General features: G+C 38.5%; 1 protein-coding gene across 1 annotated transcript; it reads left to right on the top strand.

Annotated features, from left to right (window-relative positions):
- The first annotated feature begins 598 nt into the window (after positions 1–598).
- LOC117088555 (translation initiation factor IF-2-like) lies at positions 599–14,452 on the top strand. Its single transcript, XM_033219826.1, has 4 exons — positions 599–622; positions 1,968–2,669; positions 5,363–5,435; positions 6,181–14,452. Exons 1-4 carry the CDS (start codon positions 599–601, stop codon positions 6,276–6,278), a joined length of 897 nt encoding a protein of 298 aa, XP_033075717.1. The 3' UTR covers positions 6,279–14,452.
- Positions 14,453–19,386: the final 4,934 nt, after the last annotated feature.

The raw sequence follows: 19,386 nt of genomic DNA, 5'->3' as shown, positions 1-19,386 counted from the left end.
TTGCAGACATAGGATATGTTAACTTATTTTAGGCGTATACATTGAAACTTGCTTAAGTTTTTAAACATTATAAATAGAGTATTAAATTGGACGTTATGATCCATCTTGTTTTTGAGGAATATACTGAAAGGAATATACTAAGAGTGAATAAAATTTCTCGAACCTTTTCCATCCAGAATTCTTTCCTCAGTATTCTCTTCTAACATCCTCTCCATTAAAAAAGAGAAAGAAAGAAACCCTGAAAGTACTGCTTTGATCTAGAATTAGCAGGCAGGAGTTTCATTCACATCTATTTTGAGAGAAAACTGATGGGCTCAAAAACATATTTCAGATTGAAAAAATGTGCAGTCGAGGAAATATTAATGTTCTGATAATAAACAGAGAATAATAACACATTTAAGACGGTTCTGCACTTGGCACAGCATTTTACAAAAAGCAAAGTGCTTGACAAACACTATCTTGGTTGGATCTCACAGCACCCCAAGGAGGCAGGTAGAGCCAGGCATATTGTTCTCTTATAACAGAGTTAGTCATTAAGAGATTGGCTCAAGGTCAATCCAGAACCTGGACCTGTTGATAAAACTTCATTTCAGGGATCATGTTATCCCCCGAATTTAATGTGGTAAGGTGTGGTGAGTTTCAATCATGAAAGCAAGGAGGTAATATAGCCATATTTTTCTTATTTCAGATCTCTTCTTTCCGTTCATTGTACAGAACATCCTTTAAAAAATGTATTTGGTCATCAAAATAATTTACAAAGAAGGAACATGCCGCATGTGTACAAAATTTTTTAAATGCACAGTTTATTACCCAAAGAAATAAACTGACATAACTATTTGAAGTACAAATAAGTGTAATTTTATTTTGAAATATGCAAATGTGTTGCCAAATACTGTTTTCGTCATGGTGTAATCCACTTTCAGTAAACAACTCAATGAAGTTTATAAACTTCCTATGAACAATAACAAATGAGTCATACTATTCAAATCAAATAAACAAACAACTAGTGTGTCTATTATTTGTAAGGTCCTGTGATCAAAAGGTACAGTCGTTTATAGCCAGTGCTTTACTCAAGTCCTTTCTTGATTGATAGATGGGTGGCAGATGGATAGAGATATCCCACATAACTATCATCTGTCTCTACATTCTTCTTTTTCAGTATTTCATCCAACCTCCACTGAAGATAGTTTGTGTGACTTTATTATAGAAATAAAGTTCACAATAAAGATGATTTACATACAGAACTCTTATATTTTAATTCAAGGAAAAAACAAAAACAAAAACAACAAAAAACACAACATGGTGGTGCCAGTGACAGTCTGTGTTTTGGGGCAGGATAGAAACTAACCTATTTCAGATATCCGACATTCTGGCAAACTTATTAGGAACACAAACGCTCGCGACTCTAAATGCACCAACCTGAGCGCAGGCTGATTAGGCATTGTAAAGCAGTGTTCTAAAAAGAAAGGCCTTCACTTAAAACAGTGCTACAAAGTGTTCGGCTTTCTTTCATATACAAACTTTCGCCAGAAAAGGCGTTTTAAGCCGAGGGTAAAGATTTTGTGCGTCCACCGTTCCCATCTTCAACTTTTTAGAATCATAGCCATTTAAGTACCGGACCTGTCTTCAGATTCTCACTTTGCGACATAGCTTTGGCCGGACTTGGCTTGATCTGGGCGCCAGGATCGGTCCCACCACCGTGCTCTGAGCGGTTTGTTCCTAGTGGATCAGGGCGGGTGTGTTGCCGGAGTCGCCTTCTATTGGCTACACTCCCGCGGACTGTCTGGGCTTTCCGACACCTGATTGGATGGAACAGCCCTGTGTACGCCCAGATCATTGGAGGACGCTGGAGCCAGGGGGCGGAGCGGAGTCCCCAGGATTCTTGACCGGGCGCGCTAGTCCGCGGAGCCGGGCGCGGGGCGCGAGAGCGGAGCTGCGCGGGCGGCTGCGGAGGGAAGGTCTCCTAGGCAATTGGAGTCTTTGAGGCGAATACGAGGCTGGGGCCGGTTACCGACCGGCCGCTTCTTGCCGAGGCAGTCCAGGCTTTTCCCCTGGCGGTGGCCGCTGCGAGACAGCATCTGTCAACGCTCCTCTTTTCCCCTCCTCCTCTGGCCGGGCCGGGCTCCGCCGGCTGCGGCCGAGAGGACGCGGGACCCGGCGCGGTGAGCCCATCAGCTGTCAGGCGAGCGGCGAAGCGGCCGGAGGGCGGCGAGAGACACACAAAGAACGCAGTGGGCGGCGGCGGCGAAAGGGGGCGGCAAATTCGGGACGGCAACTCCTCTCCGCGCCCGCCGGTGCCACCGCCGCCCGGGCTTGGTCCGAGGCCGCGCAGACAATGCGGCCGGGCCCCAGAGTGCGGGGCGCCTGCGCTCCCCAATCCCAACTTGACCGTCACCCTGCTCGCCCAGCCCCCTCCCGGGATAGGGACGCCCCCCTCGTTCCGGCAGCGGGCGAAGGAAGTCTGTCCGCGGCCGCGTAGCCCGGCAACTTGCAAGCCGGGAAAAGTTTGCGGCGCCTCCGCGGGGCGGCGCGACGCGGCCCGCCCCACGCGTCCGCGGTCACCGAGGGTGACTTTCTCGACTCGTCGTCAGCCGGGGCCGCAGCGCGGCCGGCGAGGACTGCGGGAAGGGCCGGAGTCGGTCCGAGGGCTCCCGCACCTCGGGCTGCGGGTGAGTCGGCTTTGGGCGCGGTGGGCTTAAGTGGTTTAGGGCACCTGGGCTTGGGAAGAAGGCGCGGAGTCTTGAATACTTTCTGGAGCTGGCAGGGAGAACAAATAAAAGTGCGGTAGCTTGAAGGGCACTGACATGCCACTGACTTGGGAACCGTATCCGTGGGAACCCTTTGGGGGCCGGCGCGACCAAGGGCCTGTACGCGGCTGGGTGGGAGAAGGAAAGGTTAGAAGGTCGCGAGCTAGCTCTGCCTGCGACTGGCCCAGCTTGACCTTGGACAAGTGATTTAACCACTTAGATTTTCTCATGGGTAATATGTGGTGCTACAGCAACGTGGTCTGTGGTGTCGTCCAGTTTTTAGACTACATCTCCGTTTTGAGATTTTCCTGGGGCCTCAACACGGTGCGCGAGTTATGAAGGGGTAGGCCAGGATATGTTTCTCTGTGCCTGGATTCACCTTTCAGCCTACTCAGAAGTAACTTTTAAGTCTGATGTTTTAAAACACTAGTATTTAAACGCTTTCCTTCACTGAAAAATAAATTACCCATTGCTTATTTTACGAACCTTAGGATTGTCGTATTTTGTTGCACCATTTGGAATCCTAGGGGCCAGGCTGAGGACAGAGAGCCAAGCCTGAGGGTGAAGTGGCAGGTGCCCCCGGCAATCCCTGCCGGATCCAGTTGAGGGGAGAACAAAGCATTTATTATGCATAAGAGAGAGTGAACAGGGCAGGTGTTTGTGTTTTTGTTTTCTGTATTCTACTGAAAACTTTTTTTTGGGGGGGGCGGGCAGTGGAGGAGGAGACAAAGAAGAAAAATGTCAAAAAAACAAAAAATGTCATTTATGCCCAAGTAAATCTTAAACTAATGTAAGTCTTCCTTACAGGAACAACAACACATAATACAAGTACATCTTGATCTAATTTTAATGAAGGATTGAAAATAGCTACTGTGTTCAGTATTACTGACGCCAAGGCAGCTCACTTACATAATCTTCTTTGTTGAGATGTGTTAGTGGCATGTATAATTTTGATAAATAATTAATGTTAAAGGTTTAGTCTGGCAATGGTATCGAAATACTGTCACAGGTTGTATTGCAAGACAATGGTGTGTGAACTTTTGGTTATCATAATAACCTACAGTTTATCTCTAAACAGTAAAAGCAGACATTTTTCATAATGAAAATTCTCTTAAATATTGCATGTGTACTTTGTCAGTGGTGTATACAGGAGAAATTATTTTGTTCTGTAACTGACAAAGTCTTTCAGTTTTCTCACCATTTCATGAGAGTGAATTCCAGATGTCAGGTACTCCACTGGGCATTTTCTCTTCATGGAGCTTATAGCAACAAAAGTTCTTTACAAAAGTAAGTGCATAAATATAGATACTCAACAAATACTTGCTGATAAAACACTCAGATAAGAATAATTAAAAGTCCATCTTGTCCATCCTTAAAGAGAATGGTGATCGTGCTTTAGTGGAGAGAAAGAAGGTGTCAAAGAAAGAACTGGCAGCAAAACAGAGTTTAGTTCCAGTATCTAGCCTAAGCGTTTGTACTATGAAACAGGTATACACATTTGAAAAAAGACAAAGACAAGTGATAGGGTTTCTAGGAGAAAGACAGCAGTATTGATTTAATGTAATACATTTTATGACCTAGTTTTGTTTGAAGAACATGAACCTTTGTAAAGGTGTATTTCTTAAATAATCAGTGGCTGTTTGCATTGTGATTGGATGTCTAATTAAATGGCCTAATCGTAACCATAATATCTCACTTGAATGCTGTCTGATGTTTTTAAATTCATTTTTAAAATAGCTTGAAATAAACCAATTTAGTTACATGAAGGACAGTATACCTTTTGGAATCAACTAAATCCACAGTGAGGAAAATTACCATCAGTGTTTCACCAAATGTAAATTAAGCACTGGAAGTAGCATCTTGCCTAAAAGGTCTTCACTCTAGACCATCACTTTATGTAGAAGAGGTCTGATGTGGAATGTAGACTACAGTGAGAGATGCTGTTATTCCTCCGAGGGTCTATTTGGTTATTTGGTGACATCAGGAAAATACTAACACAGCCGCCTCCCGCCCCTTCGCCACACTTCAACATTTGTAAATCTGGCAACTTCTGGAAAGCCTAGTGGCCTTATTTCAAAGTAACCACTCAACCTAGAACTTAGCATTGATATTTGAACAACCCATATTGTAGAATATGGGTTCTCCTCTGTGTAGATTTGCTGGCTCGGCTATCTTATAAGAGATCACAGCAGTGTATCTCATAGTATAGTCCTCAGATCACCTGTGTCAGAATCACTCGTAGTCCTTAAGAAACTTCAAACTCCTCGGCATATCCCACGTTTACATAATCAGAATGTCTGTAAACAGAACCTAGAATTTCTGTTCATAAAACCCATTTATGCCTAGTGTTCCATTATTGGAATGCTAAGCTTGTGGGAGTTATTTCTATCCTACTGCTCAAGGTCATTGCCAAGGTCTGATTTTTCACAAAAAAATTTGCAACCTCTGGCATAAATAGGTTAATGAGCTCCTTCAAAAGTGAGAGTTAATTACACTAAATTTTAAGAATTAGTGTTAAGAGTTTTCTTGCCACAGTTGTAATGCTCTTGTTGCTTTCTTCTAGGAACATTAAAAAGCTCCCCAGATGCTCACTGCTCTCATCATTTCCCCTACAGCACCAGACATGTTGGCATCATCTCTTAGTTGGGCCCTGTGGCCAGGGAACCCCTCATGAAACCACCTCTGCAGGTAAATCAACATAGAATGTACCACCTACAAGCAGAGTTAAGGCTGCTTTGGGGACACAGGGCTCAAGAGACCACAGTTCACAGACCCCTCCTACTAGTGGGATACTCCTACCATCCTCCCTAACCTGTTGGTGATTTGTGGGAGTGGCAGTCCCAGCCTTCTCTTCAACTAGGGAGATAACAGTTTCAAGCAAATGATTGGGAATAGACCCTAAGGGACAGGTGACCTGAGAGAGAACAGACAAGAATGCTGAATGGAGGGCTGTCCCTTCAACATCCTTCAAGCCTCACATTTCAAAAATTTTAGTCCTAAAGCAGATAATTTGACAAGCAAGTGTGGCTAAGTCCAGGCACCTCTGTTCTTGGTTGTCAAAACTTTAATCTACAAACTCATATAGTGGCTCTATCTATAAATGCCCAACACATAAATGAGAACTTTCAAGCTTATCAGTTAAAAAAAGGGGGTCAGTGATTGTTTAGAAGAGAGGTTCAAAGCATAGGTTGAGGAGTCAGCCAGTCCTGATTGCAATCCTAGTTTTGCCATTTACTGCTTGGGTGGCTTCAACCTACATCCTTGACTCTCTAAGTTTCAGTTTCCTTACTTGAAAAATGCCTCATAGGAGTTGTTCTGTAAATTATGTAAGACTATAAATTAAAACATCATCAGCTAATAAATCACACAGTATATATTTAATATATGTAGCTTTTAATTTATTGTAATAACTTATCCAAATTTCCTTTTTAAGCCTGGAGAGTTGCTGTAAAAGAAGGAAAAAAAGAGGAAGACAACGCAACGCAGGAGGAGATAAGTACCACTGGACAAAATGGAAGTAGTAGTTGTTGAGCAGAGGGAAAAGGGATGGGAGAAGGATGTGGACTGCAGTGTTGTAGTGCCAGCTAATAACTTTCATCATGTACCTCCTTGGCTCAGGTGCTGTCTCTTCTACTCTCTTCTTTACTTGTACTACCTTATTTAGCCCTTAATTATATACTTTCTTGACTCACTTTCAGAAACACTGATTATGTGGTCTGCCTCAAAGACAGAATCCTAGTTTTGGATTTTAGCCTTACTGATCTATAGCCTTGTAGGGGCTTACGGATGGCAGCTGTCTCTCCCCCTTGGGATCTAGTTTTTGGAAATATTGAAGGGAAGAGATTTCTATGATCTTATAGGAAAAGATCCACAGTTCATCTCCAAATTTGCTTTTATAGAGAAGTGTGTGTCACCAAAACATGGAGATATGGTCAGAGAGGCCCCTACCCCCAGACTTTTAATATAATTTTGCTTTCTAGGGCATTTGTTCTTGTCAAATACTTTCTCTCCTGTCAGCTCACTTGTTCCTCACAAAAGCCCTATAAGGTATTAATAGTGTTAAACAGACCCCTATGAAGCACCTCAAGTCTTTCTCTCTTCCCACTTCCATTCTTGCACACCTTTTGCTAGACTAGTCTCTGCGTTCATCACATCAGGTTTCTAAAATGAAAGTCCCCTAATAACTTTCTATTTGTTCCCTCATCAAATTGAACCTTTTTTGCCTGGCTTATAAGGTGGCCTTAAAACCCCATTCAGGAACATGGCAGGCTCAACATGTGTGCATGAGCCATATTGCTTCCCTCATTAGTGATGCGTCCTCTCAAACCACCCAGATTCTACTCATTCTTCAATTTCCAGCTTCTCCTTGGAGCCTTCCCAGATCATTAGCTTCTTAAAAATCCCAGCTTTCTCTGAATTCTGATGGTAGCCACCCTTATTTGGGCAATTATGTCCTGGTCTTAAAGTCCTAATGGAAAAAAAAAAAAAAGTATATGATGGACTTTATGAAGAGAAGAAAGCACTGGACTGAGTTTTAAGACATCTGCTAAGGAGCCATGTGAGCCAAACCAAGTTACTTTACCTCTCTGGATCTTTATTTGCTGATCTAAGTGGAGAGGACTGGGTCAGATAATCTTGGTGGTCTCTGCTCATTCTGAGGTTCTTGGACAACTTGACCTAGTTCACATGGGATGGGATTGAAGATCTTACTGAGTTCTTCGATGGAAATGGTCAGTAATGGGCACTCAGTGCCTTCAGGACTTGTTCTGTACTATCCCAGAAATTTCTGATGCTAAACTTGGCAGTTTTTAAATGCCATACTCCTTTTTTCCAAACTCTTTAACCACAAGAATTCAGGGAAGGTTAATGGGGGGTGACTTAGGTATCTGGATAATATGTATTATGGACAATATAGCATTATCCTTGGGAATGATTTCATATTGTTGAATAAATAGCATCAACTTCTTGATAAACCTTAGTCCTGAGCATTTCATCTTCATTGGATGGTACTATATAGTAATATATTTATGTTTTCTTTTAATCATTTCATAACTTAGAAAGTACTAACATAGTCAAAACTCCAGGATAAGTGATATATGAGTTTTCTGTAGTAATCTGGTTGGAGACATGTTGTAATTCTGCATATATATGTACATTTATCCCATGCACGTTATGCTTAAACTAAGAAGGATACCCCTGAATTAAGAGGTGCTGTTATACATTGACCAGACTTAAGAATATCTCTTTAAAGTATATTGACATTTAATTGACCTTTGAAAGTTCATTCTGTTAATCATACTCAAAGTGCTAAAGCTATGGTTGACTGCTCTGGTGTTTTTATATTCATTCGTGCTTTAGCATATAAATTCTTCAGCATAATTGCTACTTATTTAGCAAGAATTTCCTTTCTTTGAAAATGTGAGTTGTGCTTGTATTTTCGTGTCTTTCTTTTTTTTTTATTTTATTAAAGTTTGCTTCAGGCTAGGTAGTGGTAGAGGTTTGAATTAAAATGTTTTCCTGTCAGTAGTTGTATGAGGTGTGGCTTCTTAATCTAGAAGTAATGGAAATTTCTTGCTTAAATGAAGTGCACTTTTCTTCCTGCAGAAGTTAGAACTCTTAAGTTACAATGCTGAAATTTAGACAAGCTTAACACTTCAAAACTGGATATCTTTAGCAGAAACTTTTGGAAATTTTAAATTCCATTTGTGTAGATTAAAAATATCAGTGCTAATACTTTCTATTAAATAAGGATTTATCTATTTTCAGAAAACCTCTAATTATATTCCTTGAATTGCTATGAGTAGAATTTTGTAAACAATATTTTTAGAAGTCAAATATATTTTTAAAATCTTAACATTATATTACTGTAACTTAGAGAACAGATGTTTACATGTGTAAATTTTTCTAGATCTTAAATTCGTGAAATCAGTCTTTCAGAAGTAATTTTTAATATGGTTAGCTGTCTTACAGGTTTGTAAGTTGGCATTTCAATTTAAAATTTTTCAATTTATATTTCAATGACCAGGAAAAAATAGTTAAACTTGTTGCTAAATTCTAAAAAAAAAAAAAAAAAAAAAAAACCAGCAACCCATAATTGTTAATATCTGGTAATTTATCTTGAGACTCCAGACATGTTTTTAGAACATTTTTACCTTAAAAGCAATTTTAAAATAGGAAAATAAAAGTTTAAAGCAGAGTTTTCACTTTCATGAGGTAATTTTATACTTCGCAGATAGGTAGGCCCATATTCAAGATCACTCTGATCTCTGTTTATAGTAAGTTTTGATGCCATTATATCATTTACTTATTTACACATTATAAACATAGTAGATGGCCCCATTGTCACGAAGCTGGCATTATTTTCTTATCTCTCTTTCAATATTGTCCCCCCCTTTTTTTTTTCTGTTTTCATCATAGCTGTCCTTTTCATTTTATTGTAGCCCTGACTCAAAATGAAAGTAAGTTTGTTCCTCTTAAACATTTCACTTGAAACTCTTTTTTTAGAATATACAGTGAAATGTCTTGAATAATGTTATCTAAATAATACCTAAAGAATGCAAATGACGTGCGATGCTGAATAGTCAGATACAGGATGTTCCATGCTGAGGGTAGACTCATATTTCCAGTTTATAAAATGTGGTTTCAGAAAATAAATAGATGTGTTTCTTCCTTAATAATTAGTGTTTCAGGACCAAAATTGACTAAATATGGAAGTTTAAAATAAAGCCTGGTTTCTTAGGGAATCTTTCTCCGTCCTTAGCAACTCTGTAGGATTGATGATACAGTGACAACTTCAATACGCTCAGTGTTCTTTTCTGTTTGAAGTCTGTTTTAGCATCGTAAAAAATTTATTGTCATTTGAATTTGGGTATATGCATTCAGAGATGGTTTCCTTTATTTTTATTTTATTTAAACAAATACTTTCATGTCCCAAACACTTTATAAATACTGGAATATTTAATTCTCTTAACTCTGTAATTGTAATTATCTTCATTTTACAATTGAGAAAACTAAGATACAAAGTTTTATTTAATGGTAAGGCCTTAAGTAAGGGAAGCGTGATAAGTGTAAGCAGAGTGGAAAACTTAGTAGTGCTAAGAAGCAACAGAAGTATGTGCAAGAGTTTGGGAAGATACGTCTACTTGGAAAGGATCAGGGACTCAGCTGGGATCAGTCTTAAAGAGCAACATGTCCTCATTCCTCAATTTTAAGCCTTTGGGCTCTAGAAGTAAAGGGCACACTTAGAAAGAGGAGGCACTCCTCAGGTTTCAGCTGACTGTTCCAGCCTGGTGAGGTGGCTGCACTGGCTCATGTGATTTTCATAGGGCTACATGAACCTATGTCTTACCTCCTCCTAGCATTTCTTGGCTGACTCCTGCTTTTTAGGAGGGTTTAACTTCTCTCTCAGCTAGAAGGTTAGGCATTGCAAATACCAGTGGATAATTTTTTTCTTAGCTTTAACCCCAGCCCATTTCATCCCCCTCTTTGCCCTTTGTATATTCTTTTGAAAATATGATCCAGTAGTGTTTATGAATGTGTGTTATATAAAATTTAGAGATTGATGTTAAACAACAGAATTAAAGGACAAAGCTGTCTTTTTTGTTGGAATTGGGGATGGAAGAAGATGGGAGAGCAACTAAAAGTAGGAAATATGGAGAAGGAGAGACATTGTGGAAAAGAAGAGATATATTGAGGGGAAAAAAAGAGGGTGAAAAAATGAAGAGAGAATTACTGATGTGCTTCACACCCACACCTCCTCTCCAACTTCACAGTAACAGAGGCAATGTCACTGTCTTTTACCTGACAAGTGCTTTACCAGGGAGTTGTGCCTGGCATCGTGGGAGTGGAAAATTTCTCCCTTTTGCATTTTGAGACTTGGGTGTGCTGCTTTAAGATGCCACTGGTATCTAAGTAATGTTTGTTTATACTGGATATTTTTCTCTGTAGCCTTTGTGGATTGGACTTGTAGTATAAACAATATTGTTAGCAGAACTGCAGGTACTCTATTGCTATGTTTATTTTATTAGTTAAAAAACTACCAGAGCCCTAGGACTTCTGAGCACATTTAGAAAATACCAGAGGCAATTTTAAGACTAGCATTAGAAAGAAAGAAAAAAATAAGAATAAAACTAAGACTTGCGTACCTTAGAATCCTAACCAATGTGATGATTTTAAAAAATTAATGTTTCAGAGACTCTAAATTAGGGTAGTTGGTTTCATCAATTACATTTTTTAAGTTAATATAAAGTACTTTTGTATATAAGTTCTCTTTTCTTAACAGATAATTTAGGTAAAATGAAAGTGTGGCATTTTTTGTTTCATAGAATGTAAAACTAATGTCAGAATAAGAATTCTTTTGGGAATTTAGGGTTTTTTGGATGCTTCTCAAATCATCTATAATGACTTTTCTTTATAGAAAAGGTAGATTATTCATTAGTTCTTATGAAAAAACACTAAGTTTAAATAGCTAGGTGTGGTGGCACGGCTGTAATCCTGCTACTCGGGAGGCTGAGGCACGAGAATTGCTTGAACCTGGGAGGCAGAGGTTGCAGTGAGCCGAGATCGCACTGCTGCACTCCACACTGGTCCAGAGTGAGATTTCGTCTCAAACAAAACAAAACAAAAATATTGAGCTAATCTTAATGGTAAAAATCTAGATTTGAAGAAATTTATTTTAAAACAGTTTTTCATTTGTCAAATAGAAAAGTATGATCTTAGCAGGTTTGGTTAGATCCTTATCTGAAACAAAGTAAACTAAAGATGTTTTTCTTGATCAATGCTTGGGAATCACCAGTAAATTGGGGGATAGAAAGCAGGAAAAGGAGCTTTTTTTTCTAATTTTTTTTCACTTATCAGTTTCTCCCACTTGTCCATCCTTTCCTATAATCATGGAAATTTTTATTTTTTGCACTGTTCTCCCCATTTGTTTATTCTAGATTGCCACCACACCAAGGTTTTCTAGAGTTAGGCAGAAAGAGAACCTGGGCCTAGAAGCTAATGGAAACTATCCCATGCTTTCTCAGACTCTCTTTCCTCCTTAGAGATAAGAGGAGCAAAACAGGAGTTGATGGCTCATTGCTGTTGCTTCTGTGGCTGCCCTGTTTGGTTGACCTGAGCTTTTTTAAAAAACCTCCACTCTTGATACTTAACTCTACGAATAAAATTAGGGCCAGTCACACTGTATTTTCATCATCAGTTATCCCTAGTGATTCAAATTTAGCACAAACCTGCTGTGAGTACATATTAATTAGGTGAATACAGTAGAATGCAATCATAACATGAGTCTTTTAATAACTATTCTTTGTTTGATTTTTATTTTAGAAGTTTGCAGTTATTTTGTTGAAAATCTAGAAGATCTTTATTTGAGCACCTGAGGTTTGGGTAGCCCCACAACAGTTTAAATCAAACGTTAACTTGCAGTAAAACTCTTCTGAAAGTGTCTTTGATTTTGAGGTGCAGAGAGCTGTTTCAAGTTAAGTTGCTATATTAGTCTGTTCTCATGCTGCTAATAAAGACATACCTGCAACCGGGCAATTTATTTAAAAAAAGAGGTTTCATTGACTCACAATTCCACATGGCTGGGGAGGCCTCACGAAAATGGCGAAAGAGCAAGGGATGTCTTACATGGTGGCAGGCAAGAAGTTTGTGCAGAGGAACCCCTGTTTATAAAACCACCAGATTTCATGAGACTTATTCACTACCACGAGAGCAGTATGGGGGAAACCACCCCGGTAATTCAATTATCTCCACCAATTCAAGGTGAGATTTGGGTAGGGACACAGCCAAACCATATCAGCTGCCTATTTTCCTGTGCAGTGACATAAAGAGCTGATAACCTGATTTAAAGCTTGGACTCTTAAGATTTTTGTTTTTTTCTTTTTTTGCACCAGAGTATCTCTGTCGCTCAAGCTGGAGTTCAGTGGCATGAATAGGGCTCATTGCAGCCTCAACCTTCCAGGTTCAAGTGATCCTCCCGCCTCAACCTCCAGAGTATCTGGGGCTACAGGCATGTGCCATCGTAATTTTTGTAAAGATGGGGTCTCACTTCTGGGTTCAAGCAATCTTTCCTCAGCCTCCTAAAGTGCTGGGATTATAGGCGCGAGCCACTGCACCCTGCTGTAAAGAATTTCATATCCCTGTTTTCGGTGTGCTGTGTCACTGTTTGCCATGGGTAAAGGTATATGAATCTCTTTTATTTTGCTGCTTGCAACCCAGTTCCCATGCCAAACCCAATTTGTATCCAAACACACAATATTGAAGACAAGTTCTTCTACAGAAAGCTTCATAAGCCAGTTACTGACTACTGTGTCTGTAAATATACTCAAACTATTTTGTAGTCTTGCTATTTTAAAAAATGTGTGGGTGTGGGAAGTAATGTTGAATGAATTCAGGGTAATTGGTGGTTCTTTGTATTAGGAAAACTCACACTAGTTAAGGGAAGTCTGTTTTCATGATTCATGTATGTTTAACTTAAAAACAAAATTCTGCCATCCTTCCCTCTCTCCAGTTTGCACTCTACCTCATAAATTCAAGCAATGAAGGAATTTAAATAATAGAATTTTATAACTGAAAGGATTATGGAGAAAATCTATTAACCCTCTTATTACAGTTGAGAAAATAGATGTCCAGTGAGGTCAAATGAGATCACGTAGCTCATTTAAAAGCCCAAATAACATTTTAGTAGTTTATTTCCATTAGTAAACACTGTTCTATTTAATTTGCCCTAACATGTTCATAATCAGAGTCATAATAAGGAAAAATCACTAATATGTGTGTGGTACTTTCTTGTCACCTCTTGTGGCACCTCAGTCACTTCTTAAAAGAGGTCTGCAAGGTGTCGGTATCCTGGTTTCCATTCAGGGAGAGAACAGGCTATGAGCCTGAGACCTGTCTGTGCCAGTCACTATCAAAACAGTCTAATGCTGTGAGTTTTCCCACCTTGGCAAAAGCGTTGACTGGTCTCTGGACAGTTCTCACAGACCACAGGATTGGGCGGAGGGGGAACCACATCTTCATGTTAGGGCTCTAATCTGTACCCATTATTAACTGTTGTCTCTATTTCATCACTTTTTAAAGGGGAAAAAAGCAGTTTTTAAAGAGCTGTGAGATTTTAAATTGTTCAAAAGAAGTATGCTGGATAATTATAAGTAAGGCGTGTTTTAAAGATCTTCTTATCAACATCTTAAAATTAGCCAGTATATACTGAACATCCACTGTATAACAGGCACATTATGGGGTGCTGCAGTAGGTACAGCAGTGATTGAGACAGAATCCTAGCCTTCAGGGAAGAGGTATATGCAGTGTTCTTCCAAAGATTACCTAGATAGAGAACTGTTAATAAGAAGTATCTTGGTACTGTCTACATTACTCTTGAGATATAAAATGTATTACTTCTTATGTCTGAAATGGGTCAGTTGTTTCTAAAACAATTTGTATTAAAGTATTCACATTAAAAATTTGTAAAATACAGAAAAGTAGAGGGGAAAAATCACGAATTTTTAACATGATTATATCAGTTTCTTTCTTGGAGTTTAACTCGATGGGATAACTGCTAATTTTTTTTGTCATTGCATAGCTTTGTAAACTTCTTCTAATGATTATATAATTTCAGCATGGGTTAGTTTCTAAGTATGTCAGAAATCTAGCTTTTTTGTGGTGATTATTGTTGTTTTACACAAAATGATTAATAAAAGACTTGAAACTAACCTTGGCTTTAGAAATGCTTTTTAAAATTTAAAATAATGAATGAGTAGCAAGATTACTTTCTAGTGTTTCTTTAAGGTCACCAAAATCACTTAACTTGCTTAAAATATTGATGGAGATATCAACTACGAACAGTTGACCTAAATTAGAAATGAGTGTTTAATAGTGATATTTATAAATAAAATATGTATATTTTAAAATGCAGTTTCTATTATAGAATTATGTTCCTCTATAATAATTTTTCTTTACACTGAATCATGTTCAGTTTTTATTGTGCAGATAATTTAATCTTACAGCTTTGATCTTTTTAAAAAAGTAAAACAGCTATTTGGAGTATGAATTCAACTATGTAGTTATTTCAATGAAATTCATCTTAAATCTACCTAACCTCCCTTTAGAAATAAGACCTATTTCAATAGAAGGGCATTTCTTGGTTAGGGTTGCTCTTCCTGAGAGGAGTCTTCTGGAGCAGGAGCCCCTGGGGAGGAGTGAAATGAGCCAGCAGGTGGTCCAAAGGAGGTGCCAGGGAACTGCTGACAGTGCCTGAAGGAAGGGAGGGAGCAGGATGGGAGTGGGGTGGAAAGTCCCTTATTAGCCTGGGGGCTGGGATACCCTGACTCTCTGGAATCCCCGTCCCTTGCAAGAATGCCAGCCAAAGTAGGAAGGAGGGGCTCCAGCCAGATGGGGGTTCCAGTGCAGGAGGAAGAAAGTAGGGTGACCACAACTAAAAAAGCTATCTGACAAGCTTTGAGATCTCCTGTCTGGGGAACCCCGGCATAGATAGTAAATCAGTATTACCTTAGAGGAGAGTTTGGCAAGTGAATATATATGATGAATGAATGAGTAACTGAATGAACTGCTTTATCACCAAAGGATCTGGATATTTGTTTCTACTCTCAAACATTTTTTCATTTGTTAACTTTTTATGCCTAATTTTAAAAGAAAATACAATTTTCATTGAACTGTGATTGACTACTTCATATTTGTTGAAACCCACACCCTCCAGTACTCCACACATGATTCAGAAAAGCTTACAATAAAAAAAAATCAGAATAGAAAAGTGAGTAACAGATGTGATTTCAATTCTCCAAGCCTGTTGTCCTTATCTATGATGGTAATGATTATAGATGTCTTATCTTGCTGTGGCAGGGATGAAATGAGATCATGTATAGGCATTATTTATCATTACAACAAATACCTAGTTGAGGTTGTATTAAAATTAAGGCTTTAAACTTGAGTACATACACTTTTGCTGAATTCTCTATTTTTCATTACCATTTTATCAGAGAATGATATTTAAGCGATACTCATTTCTAGAGTAGAAGAGATTTTATTCCTTATAACTGTAAGCTCTATACTATCCAAGATAATACTTTTTTCCTAGAATTTGAATTATTTAATCTTTCACATTTGCACAATCCATGTAAATCACTTCCAGTAAATTCTTACAGCATTTGTCCGCTTTCATGAGGCAAGGAGTAAGTAGGTCTGTATTTGTATTAATTACAAAAAAATTCAAGGGAAGGTTCATCATTATCATCGGTAGCAGGAAATATGAATTAGAAGCCTTTGAATTAGACTAAAAGAGTGTGGATTATGTGTGAAAGATTGAATCAGAGAAGGTAAAGATTAATTTTAAAGGACAGAATTTTGTACATTTAGGTCACTTCAATTTCAGATCAGTTCTATCTATGCTTTCTAGAAAAGATATAAAAAACCACCTAGATTTCTTGTCTTTAGGTGTGTTTTTCCAAAGCAACATGACAGAGGATGAATGCCAAAACTATTAATGCAGCTACCCTGGACACTAAGCCCCCAAAGAGATGGAGGATTGGAGGATGTAGAGCCTGGGCACTGGGTCCAGTGCCGAGATGAGACATATTCATTCTTAGAGTTTCACTACAAACACTCCAAGGATAGAGGGTGAGAAGGCTATGTGGACAGGAGAAGGGTGGAAGAGGGTTGAATGGTTGAGGGTAGCTAAAAAATTTTTACACTCTATCTCAGGCTGCTCCTAAACTCTCCACCAGAAAGAATTAATCCTGCAAGCACTTAAAACTGATGTGAGGAAGATAATAAAGCCTGTCCAGGGTGCAGACATCCAGATTTGCAATTTAGGGTGGGAAGACTTTAGAGACCTTGTCTAACAGGGCTAAAGAGTATCCTTATGGTTTTAAAGTAGTTACATTGTTTTTTATAAGCATTTCTAGCGTTATATAAGACAAATCAGGGTCTGATGTATTGAACACAATTGGATCTTATTCTGCCATATTTGTTTTTAATTCACAATTTTTAAATGGATTTACTGGTCATATTTCTCAGGTCATGGCAAGATTTTTTAGTCTTAAACTTATTTAGCTCAGTCCTTCTAGATCAATGGTTCTCTGCCCTGGAGGTGTAGCAAAATTGTTTGATAGCTTTTGCAAAATTCACATACACAGCAGCTGCCCCATCAACTGAATAAGAATTGCAATGTGGATGTGGCAGAGGCAATCCAGGTATGCGGGGTTAGAAGAAGCTGTCCTGGTCATTCTGTTGCCACCCTCTCACTTGGAGAATTGGTGATCCAATGAATTCCTTGACATAACTTTGAAAACACAGTCTTTTGCTCAGAACTTCATGAATAAACATCAAAAGTTCCCTAAACAAAGTAAAGACCATAAGATCTTAGTTATAAGAGTTCATAAATAGAAAAGCACTTTATTGCCTGTATGTATGTGGGCTCCTCTTTTAGCAAGATATGAGCTGGGTGAAATCTATGTGAAAGCTAAAGCAGATTTATTCCAATCAGATGTCAGATACTTTTGCCAGTTTAACTGAGACTTAGTGTTACTTAAACTACATGCTTATTTTTTTGGTTACTGAGTAGTATTGGTCCCACTTGGATCAGCAGTTCTCCAAGTGAGAGGGTGGCAATAGAATTATTTAAGCAATTATTTGTTATTTGAGGTTGTTTGCTTAGTATTTACTTGTCACTGTTCTACATGTTAATTTACAATTACTTAAAATCAGTAAGATTCCAAGGCAAGTAGGAGACCTGTCACTTTGAGAAAAATTTATGGTAGTAAAAATATTTTCTTTTTGTAAAAAGTCACTGATATACAATGTCCCCCCAGGGTATAAGCCTTGGTATTTATCTATTTTAATTAAAGAGTACTCTGCCTGTCCAGTCGTGGCTAACTTAAAAGAAGTGGGTATCTTGGGTGAGAAGTTCACAAGGTTGGTAGCCATAGCTGAGTTTGGTGGATTGACCCAAGCTCTAGTCAGCAGTGGTATATGAATGCCAAGTACTAAGAATTTCTGGAATGTAGAATTGCACAGCACTGATAAAGTTTGCTTTGTTCCCCTATGTGACTTGACCCATTGAGAAAACGGGTTCCCTAGGAAGTTTTAATAGTTCAAAGTCCTTAGTTAATAAAGAAAAAGGCCACAACATAATTCAGCTTGTTTTCACCTGCTGACTCAAAGATTAACTTTTTTAACCTTAATGGGGATAGAGTTACCCTTTGCTTTGAAAAAGTAATTTATGGAGTTCTTCATATTTGTTAGTTTCAGTAAGCATGATGCTTTTTGTGTGGATTTTATTTTTGTTTCGGGTTTGATATCACAAACTAGTAAGACTTATGCAATTTAAGAATCTTACGGTAACTTCATCTAAAAATAAATCTCAGGGAAAGGCACACCCACTTTTCTGTATCAACTTAATCTTTCACTAGACCCAGAATGGGTTTGAATTACTTCAGGAAAGTAGTGACTGATAGAGCTTAACCTTCAGTTTTCCTCATTTATTTTCATAAGAGAATGGGAGTGGAATTCAAAACATTCAAATTTGGAGTTAATGTGCGTCACTGTTGTGAGTGATAGGTTCTGTGTTTTTCCAGTGGAAAACTTTGATCCACATACTGATATATGCCTGTGTTATACCTCGTTATTCTTTTCTGTTTTTCTCCTGATTGTTGCTTACTCTTTCAAAAATCAGCTGACTGTACAAGTCCTCTCTGGGAGCAGACTTTAGAGCAAAAGCGATCCATAAAAGCAGCACGTAAGTCTTTTTTTTTTTTTTTGTCAGAGTTTATAACTTTTAAAGTAGACCTTTTATATTTTCACTGGTAGTCTAAGCTCACTTAACTGCAGTATTTAATGTTAAATGTCTGCTTTATGCTGTTAAGATAATTTAGTTTCTGTGTTTGGTCACTTTTGCTTGAAGGATTTTAATTACATAATGCATGTTGAAGTCATGTTAAGTAACCTGGCCACTTGCCTATTTACTTCTTGTGGCTAACAATAATGAATGAAACCGTTTACATATGTTGTCTTAGTATATCACAAAATTTTATAGAAACTAGAAACTCGGTGATGAGTAATAGACATCCATGAGCCTTCTTGTTTGTTTTGAATTTGAGACATTTTCTAGAATATTGCTGTTCGAATGAGGCTTCAGTAATTTACAGAATCGTTGCCTGCACATCTTAGAAACACTTGTTGGAATTACTTCTTCAGGTTAACCGAACAGAAAGCTAAAGAAGGTATATGGCTGTTGACAGTGAGCGACTGTAAACATCCTCGACTGGAAGCTGTGAAGCCATAGATGGGCTTTCAGTCGGATGTTTGCAGCTGCCTACTGCCTCGGACTTCAAGGGGATACTTTAGGAGCAATTATCTTGTTTACTAACACTGAATACTTTGCTATCTCTTTGATACATTTTTACAAAGCTTGAATTAAAATGGTATAAGTTAAATCACTTAAAAACCGTCTCTGTACATTTTTAGAGGGCTTCAGCAGGGCATTGAAGAGGTGCTCTGTGTATGCATAGAATTTGCACTATCAAAAAGAAAGTATTTGTGAGAGAAGTGAGGAAATGTGTTATAGTATTTTTATTATTTTTAGTATAGTAGGGCAATATTTCACAAACAAATCTATGAAGTGATTTGTTTT

This window comes from Trachypithecus francoisi, unplaced genomic scaffold (assembly GCF_009764315.1).
Source record: "Trachypithecus francoisi isolate TF-2019V2 unplaced genomic scaffold, Tfra_2.0 Lachesis_group10, whole genome shotgun sequence".
In the NCBI taxonomy this organism is placed as follows: Eukaryota; Metazoa; Chordata; class Mammalia; order Primates; family Cercopithecidae; genus Trachypithecus; species Trachypithecus francoisi.
Note: the sequence above shows the minus strand (reverse complement) of the source record. Positions and strands in the feature narration are given on the sequence as shown.